The 19,731-nt window shown below is 45.8% G+C and overlaps 2 protein-coding genes across 4 annotated transcripts in view; both read left to right on the top strand.

Annotated features, from left to right (window-relative positions):
- Positions 1 to 12,921, top strand: part of LOC308588721 (glutamate carboxypeptidase 2-like) — a 60,909-nt gene extending 47,988 nt beyond the window's left edge. For all 3 annotated transcript variants that reach the window (XM_081197344.1, XM_081197345.1, XM_081197346.1), the window contains exons 15-19: positions 515 to 605; positions 6,873 to 7,137; positions 10,172 to 10,253; positions 10,536 to 10,628; positions 11,500 to 12,921. In XM_081197344.1, the coding sequence (XP_081053470.1) occupies positions 515 to 605; positions 6,873 to 7,137; positions 10,172 to 10,253; positions 10,536 to 10,628; positions 11,500 to 11,689 (721 nt within the window). In that variant the 3' untranslated portion in view covers positions 11,690 to 12,921. The remainder of the gene's footprint in view (positions 1 to 514; positions 606 to 6,872; positions 7,138 to 10,171; positions 10,254 to 10,535; positions 10,629 to 11,499) is intronic.
- Positions 12,922 to 16,753: 3,832 nt separating this feature from the next.
- Positions 16,754 to 19,731, top strand: part of NAALAD2 (N-acetylated alpha-linked acidic dipeptidase 2) — a 35,355-nt gene continuing 32,377 nt past the window's right edge. The window contains exon 1 of the mRNA XM_081197353.1: positions 16,754 to 16,931. Within this exon, the coding sequence (XP_081053479.1) occupies positions 16,850 to 16,931 (82 nt within the window). The 5' untranslated portion in view covers positions 16,754 to 16,849. The remainder of the gene's footprint in view (positions 16,932 to 19,731) is intronic.

Genomic DNA, 19,731 nt, shown 5'->3' with positions numbered 1-19,731 from the left:
TATTATTATTATTATTATTATTATTATTATTATTATTATTTGCAGTAGTATTTATTACTACTACTAAGTCACCCTCCCTTGTGGAGTGTTCCCTCAGCCTCCTCTCTTCTCCCCTCTCCTTGGGAGTCCTCTGGGCAGCCGCTACTGCCGCCTCTGGTCTCTGAGCTGCCCCCCCACCTGCCCCAAAGAGAGGTGCCTCCTCACACTGCCCCACAGGGGCCTGGGAAGCACCCCCTGGCTAGCCCCAGAGGCACCATTCACCTGGGGAGCTTGTAGCCAGGGCTCCTGCTGCAACAGACAGCCATGCAAGCCTTTGGGAGGCAGAGACAATAGCAGAATTTTAAAAGCATAACATAAAATTAGAAAAAAAGAGCAATGTGTTACAATGAAAGCGAGACAATAACCCTTAAAAAAGATCAGTGTGTACACTGTGTTGCTTTGAAAACAATAATTTTATGGCAATGTTTACCCAGTTTGCCCTCTCTCCTGTCTCTTTTTTTTCATTTCACAAAAGGATTAACAAGTTGGGCTCCGGCAATGATTTTGAAGTCTTTTTCCAGAGGTTGGGCATCGCTTCCGGAAGAGCTCGATACACGAAAAACTGGGTAAGCCTGTTCTGTTACTTCCACAGCATCTTGAAATAAGCGTCCTGGGGGATTTGGATATAAATCCCTTTAAAAGCTCAGTGATTTATTGTTGCTGGCATATGTCTATCTGGGAAGACGATGGAGGAGTGCGCCTTTTGGGGGTGAAGTCAAACAGTTGGAAGGTTGCAGCGCCTGCTGTGGCTGCAGAGACCGATATGGGAGAGACATGTTTTGTTGCAGCTGGGGCAGATGAAGGCGTCTGGTTGTGCTGCTGCACATGCACCATGACATTTCATCTCTCTATACTCCTCCCAGCCGTCATTCCTTCTCTGGTCAGCACTGTGGATTCACAACCTGACTGTCTGTCTCCAGCATAGGAGCCAGTTCCTAGGGGCTGAGGTCCCTGCAGCCCCCCTAGTAAAATATTTGTTGTTGTTTTCTTTTCAAATTTTTTTATTAAATTTTCCACAATTACAACAAAACCACATAACAGAACAACAAACAAAAAGAAAAACAAGAACAGAGAAGTACATCAAAGAAGAAAACAATATGAAAAGCACCATTCTTCCCGCCACAATAAAAAAATAAAAACGAACTTAATCCTTTGAAAACCCAACCTTATTTACATGTGGATTGACTTCGTGTAATCTCTCCCTTCTGAATTTCTGCATGTAACAGCTTTCCAATATCATTCTTAAACAAAAATATTTCCAACTTTTATCTATATTATTCACTTTTCTTACCAATCTAAATCATGTTTATATAATTAAATCCTAATTTAGTCCTAGGCCTATTTGGTACTTTCAAGTAACTTCTAATTATTTATATTCCCCTAGTAAAATATTTGAGGGGCTGGTGAGTGATTACCTGCCCCCTCCCTCAATATTTTATTCAAGCTGGCACCCCTGGTCTCCAGGCACTGTGAATTTATTGTAGATGCCAAGTTATTATTATTTTTTAAAAAATAATTTTTTATTAACTGGCCAATCACATCAAATTAAATCACATCACATAAAATTCCAAATTACAAAGCCAAATTTTTAAATTTTGTTGGGGGAACCCATACTTCAAGATCCAAAGGGGGATTCAAATCATCTTCTTATTACTGCATTAATGTCCAAATCAGTCCCAATCAGTCCAAACAGAGTTCATAGTTCTATCCAATCTTATCTTGGTGTTTCCACATCATATCTTATTCATATAATTTCTCTTTTCCCTTTACGATCTCTTCTGTTAGTCTCCTTAAACCGATAAGCAAATATAATAATCCTGTGTGAATTTCCCGTTCTTCCAATCTAAGTCCAGATGGTTTCCATATATCATCTCCTTCGTAGATAACATCGCTCTTTCCATCATAAATCTCCAGGCACCGTGAATTTATTGTAGATGCCAAGTTAACCTGGCAAAATTCACTGGAAGCGAAAGGGGTTTGGCTGTGGAGTTCTGTAAGACTAAAACCAACTCCAAAGATTATTTAAGACCAATGGAGGCTGGCACTCATTCAGATTGACAGGGCGGAAGCTACTGACAGGTAGAGGAAAGCCATTTTGCTTTTGCCTTCATCCTCCTCCCAAATCTATAAAGGCCACGCTAAGGAGGAGATCCTATGACAAGATGCACCAGGATGAGCAGTTTAGTATTCATTGCATCTTTGGCTCAATCAGCCAATCCCTGGCTCAGCTTGGCTCAGCCAGAGAGTTAAACTAGCTGCTGCAAAGGACAGTGTGGAAACAGGAGGCTGGAGTAGATGGGCCATTGACCTGACCCAGCAGGGATGTTCTTACATTCCTAAGAATGTAACCAACCCCAGCTCAGCATAATTTCCTCACTGCGGCTCAGATGGGGCTCAGCCACCTGAGCTGAGGCCAGTGAGGTTCCCCCCAAAGGGGTGTTCTGGAGGCACTGCACGACAAGACCAAGCCTGGATCCTAACTATGTCCAGTTGGGTCATGCAACTTGGAAACCCTGAATTCCATACCTGAATGTGCAGGCAGGCAGAAAGTCTGCATTGTATTTAACACTCGATTGGGAGCCGCCAAGAGTGGCTGGGGAAACTCAGCCAGGTGGGCGGGGTATAAATTGTTGTTGTTGTTGTTGTTGTTGTGATGATGATGATGTCGACCAGCAGAATATTTACCAGCAGAGCCCAACAGAAAGCCCTTAAAGCATGACATTCTAAGAGTGAGTGTCAGGCTTCAGGGAATCTGACCCCCCCTCCCTCAAGGTAGGCTGCCAGTCATGGATAAACAAGAAGCTCTTACCAAAGTCTTTATTCAGTATTTGCCTCTTGGGGTAATGGCATTGCTCCAGGTAATCTCCTTCCCCCTTCGCTTCTCAGTCGTCAACAGTGCTACCCATTTTACGGTGGCTGCTTAAGGCCAATTGCCTCTTAGCCCTTTGCTCTCCTACTTTCACTGCTCACCGTGTTCTGAAGAAGGCGGGTCTGGAATGCTCTCTAGTGATAATGTAGGTACCGGTGTTGGTCTGACGCGGTCGAAATATATAAAAAATTGTCCAGTAGCACCTTAGAGACCAACCAAGTTTGCTCTTGGTATAAGCTTTCGTGTGCGAAAGCTTATACCAAGGACAAACTCCGTTGGTCTCTAAGGTGCTACTGGACAATATTTTATTTTTTATATATACAGCGGATGCTCAGGTTGCGAAAGTGATCCATGCTGGAGGCATGTTCGCAACCCGCAGCGCTGCATCTGTGCACGCGCTGGTCATGATTCGGCGCTTCTGTGCATGCGCAAAGTGCAATTTAGTGCTTCTGCACATGCGTGAGTGCCGAAACTTGGAAGTAACCTGTTCCGATACTTCTGAGCTTGGCATGGTGCGCAACCCAAAAACATGCAACCTGAAGCGTCTGTAACCAGAGGTATGACTGTGTCATACCATAATGTGTCATCCAGCTGTTCCTGCTCTGCTTCTCCCATTATTTCCCAGCTCTGCGCCTCTTCTATCTCTGAGTTGTGACCCTCCTCATACCACTGTTCTAAATCTATACTGTCTTCCTCTTCTTGGGAAGGTTCAGGGAGAGGGGGAGGCGGTCTCCAACTTTCCTCCTCCGATGTCCAGTCCCTGACAGTGAGGCAAGGCTGAACTGACCCATATCCACCAGATCCTGAGCTGATCTCACAGCCAGTGCTGGCCAGCATGGGGCCCAATCCCACCACAGCACCTCCTGATCCTGCCATGAATGACCAGGCAGCTGATGTGGCAGTGGCTGCCAAGAGTTTGCAAAGTTTGGGTGGCTACACATTTCACCCAACCCAGCTCATAGGGCAGGCTTCCTCAATCTCGGCCCTCCAGATGTTTTTTGACCTACAACTCCCATGATCCCTAGCTAGCAGGACCAGTGGTCAGGGATGATGGGAATTGTAGTCTCAAAACAACTGGAGGGCCGAGGTCGAGGAAGCCTGTTGTAGGGTTTTTTTTGGCTGCGCATAAAAACCGATGAGATGTGAAAATGCGACAGACTTCCGGGTCAGCGCCATCAGTGAATGGCGGAGTTCCTCCGATCGGAGGAACGGGCTCCGTGGAAATTGGGTCTTCCCACCGCGGCGAAGGTGGGGACCTGCTAGAAATCCCAGGCGGAGGAAGCCTGGGAACGTGGGGTTCGGCAGGGCACCATTTTGGGGCTCCGGAGTGAAGTGGGGTGAGTGGCACGGTGCTGCGAACTGATTGCTATTTTTACGGAGTGAAGCCGCACAGCCATTGCCGGAGAGCGCTGACTTTTTCCTGTGGACAGTTGGATTTAAAACAAGTACCCATGAGTAGAAACGGAAAATTGGATCAAGAAATATCTTAATTTGGCACCGAAGCGGGAAGGTTCAAAACAGGAAGTCCGCCTTCCGCTTTCTGTATATAGACTAAAGCAAAAACTTTGTAAGCTAAAGCCTGGAAAGCCGTTTAAAAAGTCTAAATTTCCTTCATCTATAATCACTGAAACCCCCTTGGAAGTAGGAGAAAAGGGGGGAGAACTTTGTTTAACCCCTGCAGGAGAGGGAGTGAAGAAGGATAAGTTTCCACCGTCTCCAACCTGGGAACGGGGTGTCAGAGACAGAAATAGTTGGAGAGGTTCATTGACTATGAATGGAATACTTTGACAGATAGCTAAAGAAGAGAAATAAACTGATTCCAATGTTGCCTTTTGCATTCTAAAGAAACAAAATAACTGAAAAATATCTGAAAAATGAAAGTAATTTTCCTTTGTTGGACTTGCCTTAAAAAAATGGATACAAATAGAAATTGTCTCCCCTAGAGCAGTGTTTCCCAACCGGTGTTCCGCGGCACACTAGTGTGCCGTGAGACACCGGCTGGTGTGCCGTGGGAGGGAGGCGGGCGAGAGGCGGCGGCGAGAGGCGGCGGCGGCGAGGATCCGCGTCGAGCCGGGGGCGGCTCCACGGTGGTGGTGCCGAGCGGCGGGGCAGCGCGCGCAAAAGGGAGGAGCGCGAGACAGCGGAGGAGGAGGAGGCCGGCATGTCCGGGCAGCAGCAGCAACAGCAGCAGCAGCAACTCCCGGCGACGGCTCCTCCTCCGCCCGCTATCGCAGCCGCCGCCGCCTCAGCTGCCGCCGCCGCCTCAGCTGCCCTCGCTCTGCTGCCTCCTCCCACCCCGGCAAGGGGGAGGGAAAAAACGTTCACTTTTGTGCGTCCCTCCCGGCGTGACGCTGCGCGCTGACGTCACGGGGCGGGGCTTTAATGGTGGTGTGCCGCGAGATTTTTTTCCCGTAAGCAGGTGTGCCGTTGCCCAAAAACGTTTGGGAAACACTGCCCTAGAGGGAGCTTGTTAAACTGTTGCTGCAGTCTACGTGAGGACTCAACAGCTGTGAGATTAAGATCGTGGGACTAGTCTTTTCTGACCTTGACTAAAGATGAGCTGTGAGGAAGACTGGGTGCTTGCTTTATGCAAGACAAGTGCCTTGCTGGAACAGATGCATGAGAAGATGGATTTGATGAATGAGAAAATGGACTTGATGACTGTTGTGGTTAACAACTCTGGACAAACAGAGAACATTGATACAGAAACCATTCAGGGACCAACTCATGAACCTGTACTGATTGGGCAAGTGCAGAAAATAATGGAGGAGGATGCGGTTGCACCTCAAATAATACAAATGGAGAAACCCGAGGCCCTACAGGAGCATAAGCCGCTGCCATTGAAGATAGAAGTTGGATTGGGCCAGGGGGAGTCTGGAGCTGAGGAGGTTCCTAATTTTGGAGAGACCTTGAAATATGTTTTTAAATACTTTTTGGATTACACTGATGACTGTGGGGAGTGGGACTGTGGGGAATGGGTGGGTTTGATGAAGGGAGATGGAGACAATTTTGGGTTGGAATCCCCCAGAGACCTACTCCTCAATGAGAAAGGAAAGAAATTAAGAAAGAGACCAACAAATGACAAGGAAAAGGGCAAGTATAAACAAGAAGAAGAAGATCTGCAGAAGGGACATGGAAGAGACTTAAGGGCCTCGGACATAAGACTTCCAGGTTGATGGACTAGATGGAATGGACAGCAAGGCCTGACATGACCAGGAAGAAGAGACGTTGGATGAAGATTGGAAAAAAATCTATAAAGAAAAATTTTATTTGGGGAATTAGCCTAAAATAAATGAATATTAGGGAAAATGTTGGAATGAAACTATATGACTCTAGCAGAAATGATATCAGGAGCTATGTATATTTGAGCATTAAGATTCAAGTTTTAAGGTATTTTAGGGTAAGATAAGGTTAAATAAATCAAGGTAATTTAAATAACAGAATATGGGGAAAGATGGGAAGGATTTGTTCCTTAGGTTATTAGGTTAAAATGTTAAGATAAATTATTTAACAAAAATTGAGAAAGATGGAAAGAATTTGATGAAATAACTAATTAAACTAGAATACAAAAGGGGAGGTGTGAGGAGGTTAATGAAACAAGCAAATGGAAGTTAAAGATATGTAATTTGGGATTTGTGTTTTTTTTTCTTTTTTTGTTTTTTTGTTGTATTGCTGTATTGGTTTTTATGTTTTGTGTTTTTTTCTTCTTTTTTATGTATTGTAGTGTTGTTTTTTATTTTTTATTTTTTTTCTATTATTCTGAAACTCTTAATAAATATTATTATTTTTTTAAAAAAAGAGAGAGATGTGAAAATGCACTTCTTACTTTTCTTTTCTTTTTTATAATAATTTTTATTAAATTTTCCATTATACAAATATCACCATATCAAACATTTTCACAAATTTCAACTTTTGGACTTCCGTCAGCTTCTCTGCCAATAATCCGTCACTTCTTACTTTTCAGAGGGTGGACAAATACAGTAGCTACCCTGTTTATCACAGTGTCTACGAGACCTACGAGATCGTGGAGCAGTTTTATGACCCCACTTTTAAGAACCACCTTGCTGTGGCTCAGGTGCGTGGAGGGGTGGTGTTTGAACTGGCCGATTCCGTCGTCCTTCCTTTCGACTGCCGGGATTACGCCAAGGCACTCAGCGGTTACGCGAACGTCATTCACAACATGACCCTGAAACACCAGGAAGCCCTGGTGACATACAACGTGTCGTTAGGTATGTGCTATCGGGCATAAGACAAGAATCAGAGAACAGCAGAGTTGGAAGCAATCTTGGAGGTCATTTGTTCCAGGGATAGCTAACAACTAGATGTTTAGGACTACATATCTCATCAGTTCCGGCCAGCATGGACCAATGGATGGTCAGGGATGATGGAAAGTGGAGCCCAACAAAACCCGTAGCAAACCAAATTATTATTATCATGTTAGCTATCCGTACTTTCCTCCTACCAGAACCCCAAGAGGCTAAAGACATTCCGTTAGAATTTTATTTTCTCATTTAACAACATTTGTATACTAACTTGATTGTAATAAGACCTCTAAGAGTGTGGGGGGGAAACCCAGCCAGATGGACGGGGTATAAATAATAACAGTAATAATAATAATAATAATAATAATAATAATAATAATAATAATAATAATAATAATAAATTATCATTATCATCTAAGCAGATGGGGGGGACCCACAAACAATTAAAATTATAAATAAAAGACATTTTAAAAAGGCATTTTAATGAAGCCGTTTTAAAACATCCAGAAATAATTAAAATCAACACTGAGCAAAAAGGTTAAATCACCTGTCAGTAGTCTGCATGACTGGATAAAGGTAAAGGTAAAGGGACCCCTGACCATTAGGTCCAGTCGTGACCGACTCTGGGGTTGCAGCGCTCATCTCACTTTATTGGCCGAGGGCGCCGGCGTACAGCTTCCGGGTCATGTGGCCAGCATGACTAAGCTGCTTCTGGCGAACCAGAGCAGAGCACGGAAACGCTGTTTACCTTCCCGCTGGAGCAGTACTATTTATCTATTTGCACTTTGACATGCTTTCGAACTGCTAGGTGGACAGGAGGAGGGACCGAGCAATGGGAGCTCACCCCGTCGCAGGGATTCGAACCGCCAACCTTCTGATCGGCAAGCCCACAGTGCCACAGGCTTGCCTAAATAAAACCTTTTTAAACAGGCACCCAAAAGTGTACAAGGAACCCCCCCCCCATATATCAATAGGCAGGGAGTTCCAAAGTGTTGCCACAGAGGGATTTCTTTCAAGTGCAGAACAGTGCATGGTGTGCATCTATAACTGTGCCAGTTCCACAGATCAAAGGGGTTCAGAGAACATGGATGGGGTAAGGACATCCTGCCGTCCAAATGGTCCCAAGTTGTTATGGTCCTTACATGCTAATAGTAACATTTTGTACTTGTCCCGGAAACAAATCAGCACCCAGTGCTGATCTCTGAGCAGAATTAATGAACCGGGTGGCACTGAGCACACTCTGAGCCCAGGGATTTGTTTTCATTACCCTAACTGAACCGAACTTGCAGTCCTTTCACACGCCCTGGTTACCTTTCTTTATTTCAGCAGCCTGATTTAGATGGGGGAAAGTAATTTTGTTTATTGCCGTGGTCAAAATCCATGGCTGACCACTGCAAAAATCACCCAAGGATCTACCAGGTAAACCTTCTGCCCACCTTTGCCTTGCTGCAGTGCAGGAATCTTGCAGCAAAGACTCATAGAGGTTCCTTGGAAAGTCTCAAGAGAAAGGTTGCAAAGTGGGACTCCTTAAAAAAAAACAGTTCCCCAGTGACTCTGTTAATCCAGCTGCTTTGCATATCCCACTGGTGTTGGATCAGTACCCCACCTGCGCATGAGTGCATCATAATTCCCTTTGTGGGCTCTTTCCCTTGCTACGCTGGTTGTGTCCAGGTCTTATGAACAAGCCCTGGTTTTTCCCTGGTCAGCAACTAGGCTTCCCATTGCTTAGGGGAGAAACCACAGGCCAGTGGCAGAGCACATCTTTCACGTGCAGAAGGTCTCTCTTTAGTTTTTTTAATTCATTTTCACTTTTACCATTTAACATCATATATAAATCATAATCCTTTTACAAACAGGATTTTCAGAATCCCCAAACTTCCTTCCACCCCTCCGCAGTTTCCCCAGATGTTCTTTTCAAACTGCATTGTATCATATTCTCCATATTTTCATAAAACTCCATTTGTAATTCTCACTTCATTGCAAGTGTGTTTTTTTTAAAATCCTGCCAATGTTTTCAATTGTTTACGATGTTCTTTCAAGTAACTTATTAAAAATTCCCCATTCTTTGTTAAATTTATTGTCCTCTTGATCTCTGGTTTTCCCAGTCATTTTCGCCAATTTGGCATAGTCCATCATCTTTATCAACAATTCTTCTTTCATAGGTAGATTGTCCTCCTTCCATCTTTGGGCAAGTAGCATTCACGCAGCTGTTGTAGCATACATAGATAGTCTCTTCTGATCACATGCAGAAGGTTTCAGTTTGCCCCGACGTCTCCAGATAAAGCACTTTAGCTGGTGCGGTTGAAAATTAGTTCCCCTTGACATCTTGCAGAACCACTGCCCATCAGAGCAGTCAGTGTGGAGCTAGATGAGACCTTGGGGCTGTAGTGGATTTTTCAATGAAGTTGCTGACCCAGTTTGCAGAAGTTGTGAAAAAGGCACATTCAGTTATAGGGATCATTGGGAAGTGAATTCTTTGGGAAACTTAAAACCAAATCACCAGCATGATAGGCATATACAATGTCTATTTGTCTGCATTGTTATATGTAAATTGTTTTGCAATAAAGTTAAAATTATAATAATAATAAAAATAAATAAATAAATTTTCTTTATACCCCGCCCTCCCCAGCCATGACCAGGCTCAGGGCGGCTAACACCCAATATAAAAACAAATTGATTGAAATACAACTTAAAAACAAGATTAAAATACAACATTAAAACATTAAAATACAGCCTCATTTCAATGGAAACTCAAATCAAAAACTTTTTGGGGGATGGAAACATCAAGTCTTCACCAAGGCTAACTATCCAGACTGGTCCTACATGGGCCAGAAAAAAGCCAGAGAAGTCCCCAAATAGGACTTCCATCACAGGAGGAGAAAGGAAAAAGATGAGGGGGATGGAATCAAATTGATTAATAAACATTTAATATTTCCGTGGATGGAGCAGACAAGATTCATGAAATCCAATGATGAGCTTTTCCCCCTCTTTGCTGTCCCAGGTTCTCTCATGGATGCAGTGGGGAAGTTTTCAGAATCTGCCAGTGACTTTCACAAGAGATCGCAACTACTGGACACCAATAAGTAAGTCGCCTAGAATTATTGGACACCTGGCCTGTTCTGCCCAGGGGCAGAATTCTTCAGGCTGAGGTCTGTTGATAAATGCATGCTAAAGAGAGACGTCCCCTCAGTGGACTGGGAGGGTCTAGCTAGGAAAGTCCAGCGCTCAACTGCCAAGAAGCTGTTGAATAGACCTGTGTGCATTTGAGAATATCGGCTTTTGTGTTGGCTCCCAAAGGGAGCAGCTCTGTTGGAGCAGCTTTGATGCTTTTTTTTTGTTTTTTGTTCCTGTGGTGTAATTTGCAGCCCTATTGCAGTGAGATCTTGGAACGATCAGCTGATGTTTCTGGAAAGAGCATTTATCGATCCCCTTGGATTACCTGGCAGGCCGTTCTATAGGTAAGAAAACATATGCTCTTTGTAGCTCAGTTGGTAGAGCATGAGAGTCTAAATCTCCGGGTTCTAGGATCCACTTTCAGCAAAGGATTACTGCATTGCAGGACGCTGGACTAGATGACCCTTGGGATCCTTTCCAAGTCTACAATTCTATGATTTATCACCTCTACATTCCCTTCCCTTCCTTAAAAATCTTTAGATTCTCCACCCCTTTCATTACCAGAAAACAACAACCAAAAAAACAACCTCTGAGAGTTGGATGCAGTTTGTCTCACATACAGAGACATTTATCTCGTGGTTTTAAAGTGTTTAACAAGTGATGGGGAGCCTCAAACACCAACCTATGTTACAATGGAATGTAAATAACCCAAATGCCAAAAACAAATCATAATTGGGAAACGGCTCATTTGATTTCCAAGCATTTCTAAATGTGACCTGAGCTTCTGCCCCCAAACACCTCAACTCCCTTCCTCCTACCTATCCTAATCCATCCCCCTTTCCCTTCAAAACTCACTTACTGGGGCCAGCAATGGGAGTGATGGTTCTCCAACCACCTTGAGAAGGAAAAACAAGTGGTCTTTCCACCCTTCCTTCTTCGGCTGATGTTGGAGTCAGACCTAATATACATCACCTTCCTGTCTTCCTAAGTGTGATGTGCATCTATCAGAAACAAGAAAAACGCTTTTGCCTCTGGTCCATGGCAGAAAGAAATTCCCCGCTTCTGACAAAGAGGAGCAAAGGGATGGATGTTGAAAGATAGGACTTGAGTCCCTGAAAAATTTCAGTAGGGTTGGTTAAGGTTCCTCCCCAGGCACAACCTCCCCAGATTTTATCATGAGCTCTGCTTTTTAAATATGGTTGCTTGTGTTTCCAGACACATCATCTTTGCTCCGAACAGCCACAACAAGTATGCTGGAGTGTCCTTTCCTGGTATCTACGATGCCCTGTTTGACATTACCCATGCAGAGGACCAACACAAGGCCTGGGAGGAAGTCAAGAGACAGATCTCCATTGCAGCCTTCACAGTCACTGCCGCAGCTGGGACTCTGAAAGAAACAGCGTGAATCCCTAGAGGGTCCAAGGAGCTGGCTCTACTTGCCAAAGTCCTGCTGAGTTTGGAACTTGGTGGCCGTAGAGACTTTCCTTGGGGAGGCTTGTTCACATGTTGCACTGAACACAGCTACAAGCTGCCTTTACCCATGTACAAGTGATTGTGTGAAAGAGTGTGCCCTTGTTAATTTGTTCACCTCAACCATTGTGCACACAGACAACACAGGCATTGAACATTACTGTGCACATAGGTACACAGGTTGTACACTCATAAATCCCAGGGATTTCAGTGGGCACTTAATCATGGATAACCATATAGGTTTTCAGCTCAGAGGACTTAACACCAAAAGAGAAATCCAAGCTATTCACACCATCACAACCCAATCTTGACAGGCATCTCTTTCATTGCCTTCCCTGCGTTGAGGTTTTGAGGGCCATCAAAGCCAATTTCTTGATGGAAAAACAAACAAGTAGTTCAATTGGTGCGGACCTTGATGCAGAAGAATGCCCACCTTCCAGATCCCCAAAGATGTGATCTGATGGCACACCAATGTGTTGATGGATCTCAGTTCCCTTGAAGGCATGAGGGGTGTTCACACATTACATTCAATATGAGTCACTTTGCAAAAGATTTAAATTTGGGCTTTATTTTAAAACTTACTTTTAAATTCCATGGCTTTATTATCTAATTGCACCCCAAAGTTTTGGGTGAATCTTTACAAACTTGTACACAACCAAGAACAAAAACAAACGAAAGTTCTATGGAAAGGAGGGTGAATGAGCTACTGAAGTTTTGGATATCTACGTTTAGAACTTAGAAGCTTGAAAGTCCCATCATGGTTGGTATTCTCACTGGTGGTGAGCACATGTTAGATACCATTTTAAATTTCCCACAATGCCACAGAACAAGTCTACATTGGCTATTCGGGGGCACTGTGTGAAAATTAAATGCTGGAAATTTAAATAAAATTAAGTTCTGGTGCTACCTGGAGTGCCATCACCATGGAAGTCCATGTGGGGAGGGGAGCATTGGGCATAGGAGTGGCCCCACAGACAGATGTGGCCCTGGGGGCCCCTATTGGCTTTGAAAAGCAAATGATCCCAAGCTCAATACCTTCTGGAACATACACTGAAAAACGACAGATGAAGTTGCTGTACTCAGTTTCCCCATCAATAGAACCTCCCTTTAGAAATTGGTTTTGCTTTTGTGCCTTTACAAATCAAAATAAAGTTCCCTCTAAAAAGATTCCCGAGTGTGGCATATTGTTCTCCCAGGATGTTGGTTTACAGAGCAAATGCTTTAAACTTAAACCTGACCTGTTACAGGATGAGAAGGCTGTTGATCCATTGATGAGAAAATAATTACTATTATTAATATGAAATACACCTAACCACCTTTGGGAAGAGCAACCAAGCTAGCTACTGATGGGCACCTGCAAGGCCCTGGAGCTCTCCTTTGTAGTCCTCTATCTTTAAATTGGACTTCAACCATACAGGACTTCAGATAGAGGCAGTTCAAGCTGTGACTGACTCAAGGTCACCCAGTAAGAGTAGTGGGTTTTTGAACCCAGGTCTCCGAAGTCCTGTTCTGATTCTCTAACCATGACACCACACCAGCTGCAGAAATGGTCAAAGGGATGAACAAGGACAAAATTTCCGCTATCATGTCATCTTCTCATCCCTCACCCTTGAAGTATGGATCCTGAGCCCCAACTCTGATATAACATTTATGGCTACGCATCTTCTGCTTTCCGTGGAGTGAAGCTTTCCTAACATCACCACCTAAACGCTTACATAACACTGCTAATAATACATGTTGCTTTCACAGCTATGGTTTGTGGAGGTGGCATCCCATCTGGTTAGACATATCTTTGGCGAGATTTGTTGAAGCAGGGGCACCTCAGATTTGTCCGTGTTTTGACGAGAGCGTCACAAGATGCCCTCAAAGGGCATAATGACAAACCTCGAGGACAGCTAGGTTTTGAGAGATCCAGAGGATAGCTAAAAGCAACTGATACAGCTCGTATCTTGAAGGAAACAAGAACTGTGGCAGAATCACAGCCAAGGAGCATCGAGCAAAGTCTCAGCTGCCTTATTTTGAGTCGGGCCATTAGCTGACTGGCAGTGGCTCTGTAGCGGGATTGAAAGCAAGTTTGGACATAGCCACCCCTATTCAATGGGGATGCTTAATGGAAAGGACATGTGGAGAAGTCCATGTGCAGCATCTGCTACATGACTTAAAGCTGCAACTGGGCATCCAAAATACCTGATTCAGCTAGTACAAAAAGTAACTAAAGGAAGCAGCAGCAGATATTTATTTTCTGTGGCTACAAAGAGGACAGCTTTTAAAACAAGAGCAGCGAATGGGACACCTACACAATTTGCCCCTGGGGGTGGGAGGAACATATGTTTTAGACATTTTGGAAGAGTATTCATATTTTCTTGATAGTATTTCCTTGGCATTTGGGTGTTAGGAGAGAAATAAACGCCACTTCATAAGACTTTTTCTTTCTGTTCTTTCTTGCACAGATTAATCTTTTGTCTCCAGGCAAACTACATACAGCACAGGAAATCCAATTGGCTCTCCCAATCTCTCTTTTTAACTCTTATCTGCAGTCGTGGTGTTGGGAGGGGAAGGGTTTAATGTTTCTCCCCACGTACTGGTACTCCCCACTGCAAAGCTCCTAGAGGAGGGGAAATGTTATGTATAACATTTGAATAGGATCCAAAATGCAGCAGTCTGATTGGTCCTAGAACAATAGGATCCAGAATGCAGCAGTCTGATTGGTCCACAGGAGCCACCCAATCCAGCTCCAGGTGGAAGTGAATCCGCAACCTGATTGGCCTACAGGAGAATCCTGGAATTAGCCAATCACATGGGGCCCATTGTGTAAATAATGTATATAAAGCAGACATTCTGGGGGAACTTCCATTCCTCCTCACCAATATGAGCTGAATAAAGAGCATGAAATCCACTCTCAATTCGGAGTATATTTCAGGGAAACAGGTACAAGTGGGCCTTGCTTCTTGGTCCTATCACAGCGAGTGTTAAAGGCTAATAATATATCTCAAGAGATTTCATTTTCCACATCAGATGTGACTTGTCCAATGCCTGTCTTTGCCTGCCTCAAACCTGATATCGTTTCCAACATCAGGTGTAGGGCGAGTGGACATAGCTTGGATAAAAAGACCTCACAGGTCAAACTGAGAGAAATGGTAGAACACAGAGATCAAGGCCCATCTGTACTATACAATTAAAGTGGTATCATCCCACTTTAAAAAGCCATGGCTGCCCCCCACCCCAAAGAATCCTGAGAAAGTGCAGTTTGCTAAAGCTGCTGAGAGTAGTTAGGAGACCCCTGCTCCCCTCGTAAAGTTACAATTCCCAGAGTTCCTCAAGAAGAGGACTTGACTGTTAAACCACTGAACAGGGCCTCCTTCATAAGCTAAAACTTGTACATACTTGGCCTTGACAAGGATAGAACCTGGGACCACGGCTGGTCCAAAACATCTTGGAACCTGAGGCAGAACCTAAGAAGGGAAGAAGGGACAAAGGAAGACCTAGTTCTTGTAACTCAAAGCCATTGGTTCAAGTCCTACCCTCCGGAGCAGGAGAAAACAAGCTTTCTCCATCTTGCACGTGACAGCCCTTAAGACAGGCGTCCTCAAACTCTGCCCTCCAGATGTTTTTGGCCTACAACTCCCATGATCCCTAGCTAGCAGGAGGGGATGATGGGAATTGTAGTCTCAAAACATCTGGAGGGCTGAGTTTGAGGAAGCCTGCTGTGCTGGTCCCATGGGCTACCCAAGAGGCGAAGTGCAAGTCCGGTCCATGGTCAAAGGTGAAACATGGAGGCAGTCCATAGTAGCTGAAGCTGGGTGCAGGGCAGGGAGTCGGGTGAAGTCAGGAACAGGCATGCAAGCAGGGAACCAGGGCGGGTCAAGAGCTCAGGCAGGAAAGCAGGACAGGGTTCAGGCAGGAACTAGCAACCAACAATGTTGCTCCCGCAACTTGGGACTGGCCTGGAGGCAAGCACTCCTCCTGCGGGAACTTAGTTCCCTCCGCCTCTCTGCCCTGGGCCTCTGCAGCTCAGGAGAGGCTGGAGGGTTACCTGACCCAGAGGCAACCTCAGCTTCCCCTGACGGGGCTGAGAGTGGAGCACCTGCAGGCAATGGGTCCTCCATCACCTCAGGAGCCAGAGCAGACTCAGCTGATGCCTGCACCTGAGGACCCAAGCACAGGTGAGGACCCTTCAGGGTCATGCCCCAGCTCCGGCTCAGCTGGTTCTGGAGGCGGGGAATCCTGTGCAGGCTGGGATCCCTCAGGTTCAGCATCCGAGTCCGAATCCCAAGCCATCACACCTGCCTTAAGATATTTGAAGATGGCCATCATTATCTCCCCTCCAGTCTCCTCTTTTCCAGGCCAAACATACCCAACTCCCTCAACTGTTCCTCATAAGGCTTTGTTTCCAGTTAGTGGTGGGTTGCCCCTTGCAGGCCAGCTGTCCTCCATCTTGTATTTCTGCAGCTGGCTCTTCCTGCCTGAGTGCAGAACCTGACATTTGTCCCTGTTGAAAGTTTCCTTCCAAAGGGAGAGAGAGAGTTGCAGGAAGCAACACGCAACCAGCGCAACGGAAAGGCACTTTGCACATGCTTGAGGGCCCTCTCTCCCTGATTATCCGCCACAGATGTCCCAGGCCCAGCCACTACAAAACAAACTCAAAACTCCCTCAAAACAAGCCCTGCTTTGCAGGTGCCGAGTCTGAGAGTAATCATTAAGAAAAAACACAACCCTCTAATTATTATTTATCTGATTCCTATACAGCCCTTTATCCAAAGATCGCAGGGCAGTATAATTAAGTACAGGGGGGGGGGTGGAAAAGAGAAAAACATCTTGATCTTTCCTTGTTTTCTTTTTTAATGGCAGTTTTGCAAACTTCTGGGGGAGGGAACCTTTGTGTCTTGCCGGCAGGAGACGTCCAGTGCCCACACAGGGCCCCCCTCCTGGCCTGGAGCGCCCCTCCAGCAACCTCGGCTCAACTCTCCCCTGCCCCCTTTCTCTCGACGTGAGAAAGATCTCACAGTGGGAGGAGGGACGGCTCGGATCCTCTCCCAAGAGGGTTGCGAAAGCCCGTCCCGTCCTGAGCAAGCCTCCTTTCGCTCCGGGACGCGCCATGGCCAGGAGGAAGGTGGCTATCTGCAGCTGGCTGGGCTTCGTGGCTCTCCTGGCGATCTTCCTGCTGGGGCTCTTGGTGGGTGAGTCGAGTGAGGATCCTGGCTTGTGGGCTCCGGGAAAGGGGGCAGCCCCCTACTTGGAACAGGGCGCGCGAGGTGGGGTGGGCGAGGCGGAAATCAGAGCTGGGCTTCGCGCGCGTCAAAGCAGCCAGACGGGCTTCCCTGAGCGCACGGATCTCTTCGGGGGAAGGGCTACGGCTCAGTGGTTAAAGCAAGAAGATCGCGGGTTCGATCCCCGGCATCTCCAGGGAGGGTCGGGAGAGAAACCTGTCTGAAATCCTGATTTGCTGCTGCCAGTCCTGAGCTGGGCGCAGCGCACAGTGAGAGGAGAGGTGGCGGTGGGGTGGTCAGGTAGCAACAGAAGAGGGAAATCTCTGCTGTCTGACACTTCGGTGGGTGTGGGACAAATAGTTCCGACCTAGTTAAAGGCAGCTTCCTCTGCACCCACACTGCATGGGACAAGCGCTTTGCACATGCTCCGAGGCGCTCTTGTTGCTCCCGCTTTGCGCATGCTCCAAGGCTGAGCGTAGGCATTCCAAACGGACTCTGCCGTTTGCTGGAAGTCCCAGCGAACCCCAATAATAATAATAATAATAATAATAATAATAATAATAATAATAATAATAATAATAATAATAATATATTTATACCCGCCCATCTGTCTGGGTTTCCCCAGCCACTCTGGGCAGCTTCCAATGAAACACTAAAATACAGTAACCTATTAAACATTAAAAGCTTCCCTAAACAGGGCTGCCTTCAGATATCTTCTAAAAGTTTGGTAGTTATTTTTCTCTTTGACATCTGATGGGAGGGCGTTCCACAGGGCGGGTGCCACTACCGAGAAGGCCCTCTGCCTGGTTCCCTGTAACTAGGCTTCTCGCAGCGAGGGAACCGCCAGAAGGCCCTCGGCGCTGGACCTCAGTGTCCGCGTAGAATGATGGGGGTGGAGACGCTCCTTCAGATATACTGGACTGAGACTTTTTGTATTCCTGTTATGTACTGACCTCGTCACAGGCACCCTTTGGATTCGGAACCTCTTCCCACCAAGGCACAGGGTTTTTGGCAAACCTGCTGGACCCTTCCGCGGGCGATGTTATTGGGGAAGCCCATCCCTTAAACCTTCCATGCCCATCGCATCGCCCATCCAAGCTAAGTTGATGCTTGGATAATCAGATGCCTTTTATTCTCCCAAAGCGGCACAACCAATTACAATGGAAGGACACCCATTTTATCATCTAGGACCTAGATAATAGCAGAGTAATCAATATGCTTCTGGCACCACATTCTCAAATTTCCCGTTTCTAACGTATTTATAGGGCGTCAGAAAACAAGCCTCCTGTAAAACCTCATGGCTTTTTATATAAAAAAAAATGTTGACAGGTGATGAGTGTGACCTGCAACAGAGTGTTGCAGCGCATCTTCCCTCTGAAGAGGAGTGCTCCTGTTGAGGGTTCAGATCAGCCATTCATTCCAAACAGATTATCCCAATCCTCCCAAATCCTGGTTTTCTGTTTGTTTGTTTTCCAACTGATAGTCAATATTCTGTGGATATTGAGCATGCAGAGTAGTCTCCTATTTTGTGTGTGACCTTTGAGGTTTTGTACTTCCGCAAGCTTCAGGAGATGCCTTGAATACACTGGATAACTCTGTTTTGGCTCCAGTCCTGTCGGCACCTGAGTTCACTGTTAGAAGGACTAATGAGAAAGACCTGAGACCTTGGGGAACTGCTACCAGCCAGAGCAGTCAATATTGGCCTAGATGAATTGGCCAAAATGATAATGACTCCCTGTGTTCTGTTGCAGTGAGACTGTTTCGGCTCAATGCATCTTTATGCTTTTTTTTTTTTTACGGTCCTCTTTATGGGGGAGGATAGAGGTGAAGCTTTGAAACAGCACAACTCTTAAGACAGGCAGGCCTTTTGCTGAGACTGAACACTTACATAACCCTGGTAAAGGAAGCAAGTCTGTCAAGGCAAGATTGTTGTAATTGTTGTTTTTTCCCCTTCCGTCTGCTCACAAATACACAAAAGGAGTAATTTGGAAAGCTCTGTGTTATGTTCGATAAGCTGACAGTGGGGGCTTTTATTTCCTTAGCAAAGACATCGTGTCGTGCTGGTTCCTCACCCCCCAATCCACCCCGATCATCCAAAACTTCTGTTTTTGCTTTAAGCTGCTGAGGTTTTTTCTAAAGAAGGCAGGCTTACAGCTTCCTAGCAGTGGTGCTCTCTGAACAGGACTTTGTGGCAGATACCCCAGGGTCCACTCAGCAGAAGAAGCAGCCCCAGCATTGGCTTATCACGTTTTGAAACCAGTGAAGTAATGTGCAAGTAATGTATGGGGTGTTAGGGGAGGGGTCATATTTCTGGTGGGGACACATCATGCTCCTTCTGGGGTAGTTTGTCTACCTTTGGGTCCCACCCTGCATTCACCTCTCACCTGTGGTGACAGTACAGTGGTACCTCGGGTTAAGAACTTAATTTGTTCCGGAGGTCCGTTCTTAACCTGAAACTGTTCTTAACCTAAGGTACCACTTCAGCTAATGGGGCCTCCAGCTGCCGCCGTGCCATCACTGCATGATTTCTGTTCTCAGCCTGAAGCAAAGTTCTTAACCCGAGGTGCTATTTCTGGGTTAGCGGAGTCTGTAACCTGAACCATCTGTAACCCGAGGTAGTCACAACCTGGGGAAGCAATCTGTAACCCGAGGTAGTCACAACCTGGGGAACAGCTTCCCTGGCCAGCTAAACCAGGTAAGGGTAGCTGGTGGGGTTCAAACTAGCCTACTGCACAGTGGTAAAATGCACATTCATTGCCCCACCAATAAC

Source organism: Podarcis bocagei, assembly GCF_964188305.1.
Source record: "Podarcis bocagei genome assembly, chromosome: 6".
Lineage (NCBI taxonomy): Eukaryota > Metazoa > Chordata > Lepidosauria > Squamata > Lacertidae > Podarcis > Podarcis bocagei.
Note: the sequence above shows the minus strand (reverse complement) of the source record. Positions and strands in the feature narration are given on the sequence as shown.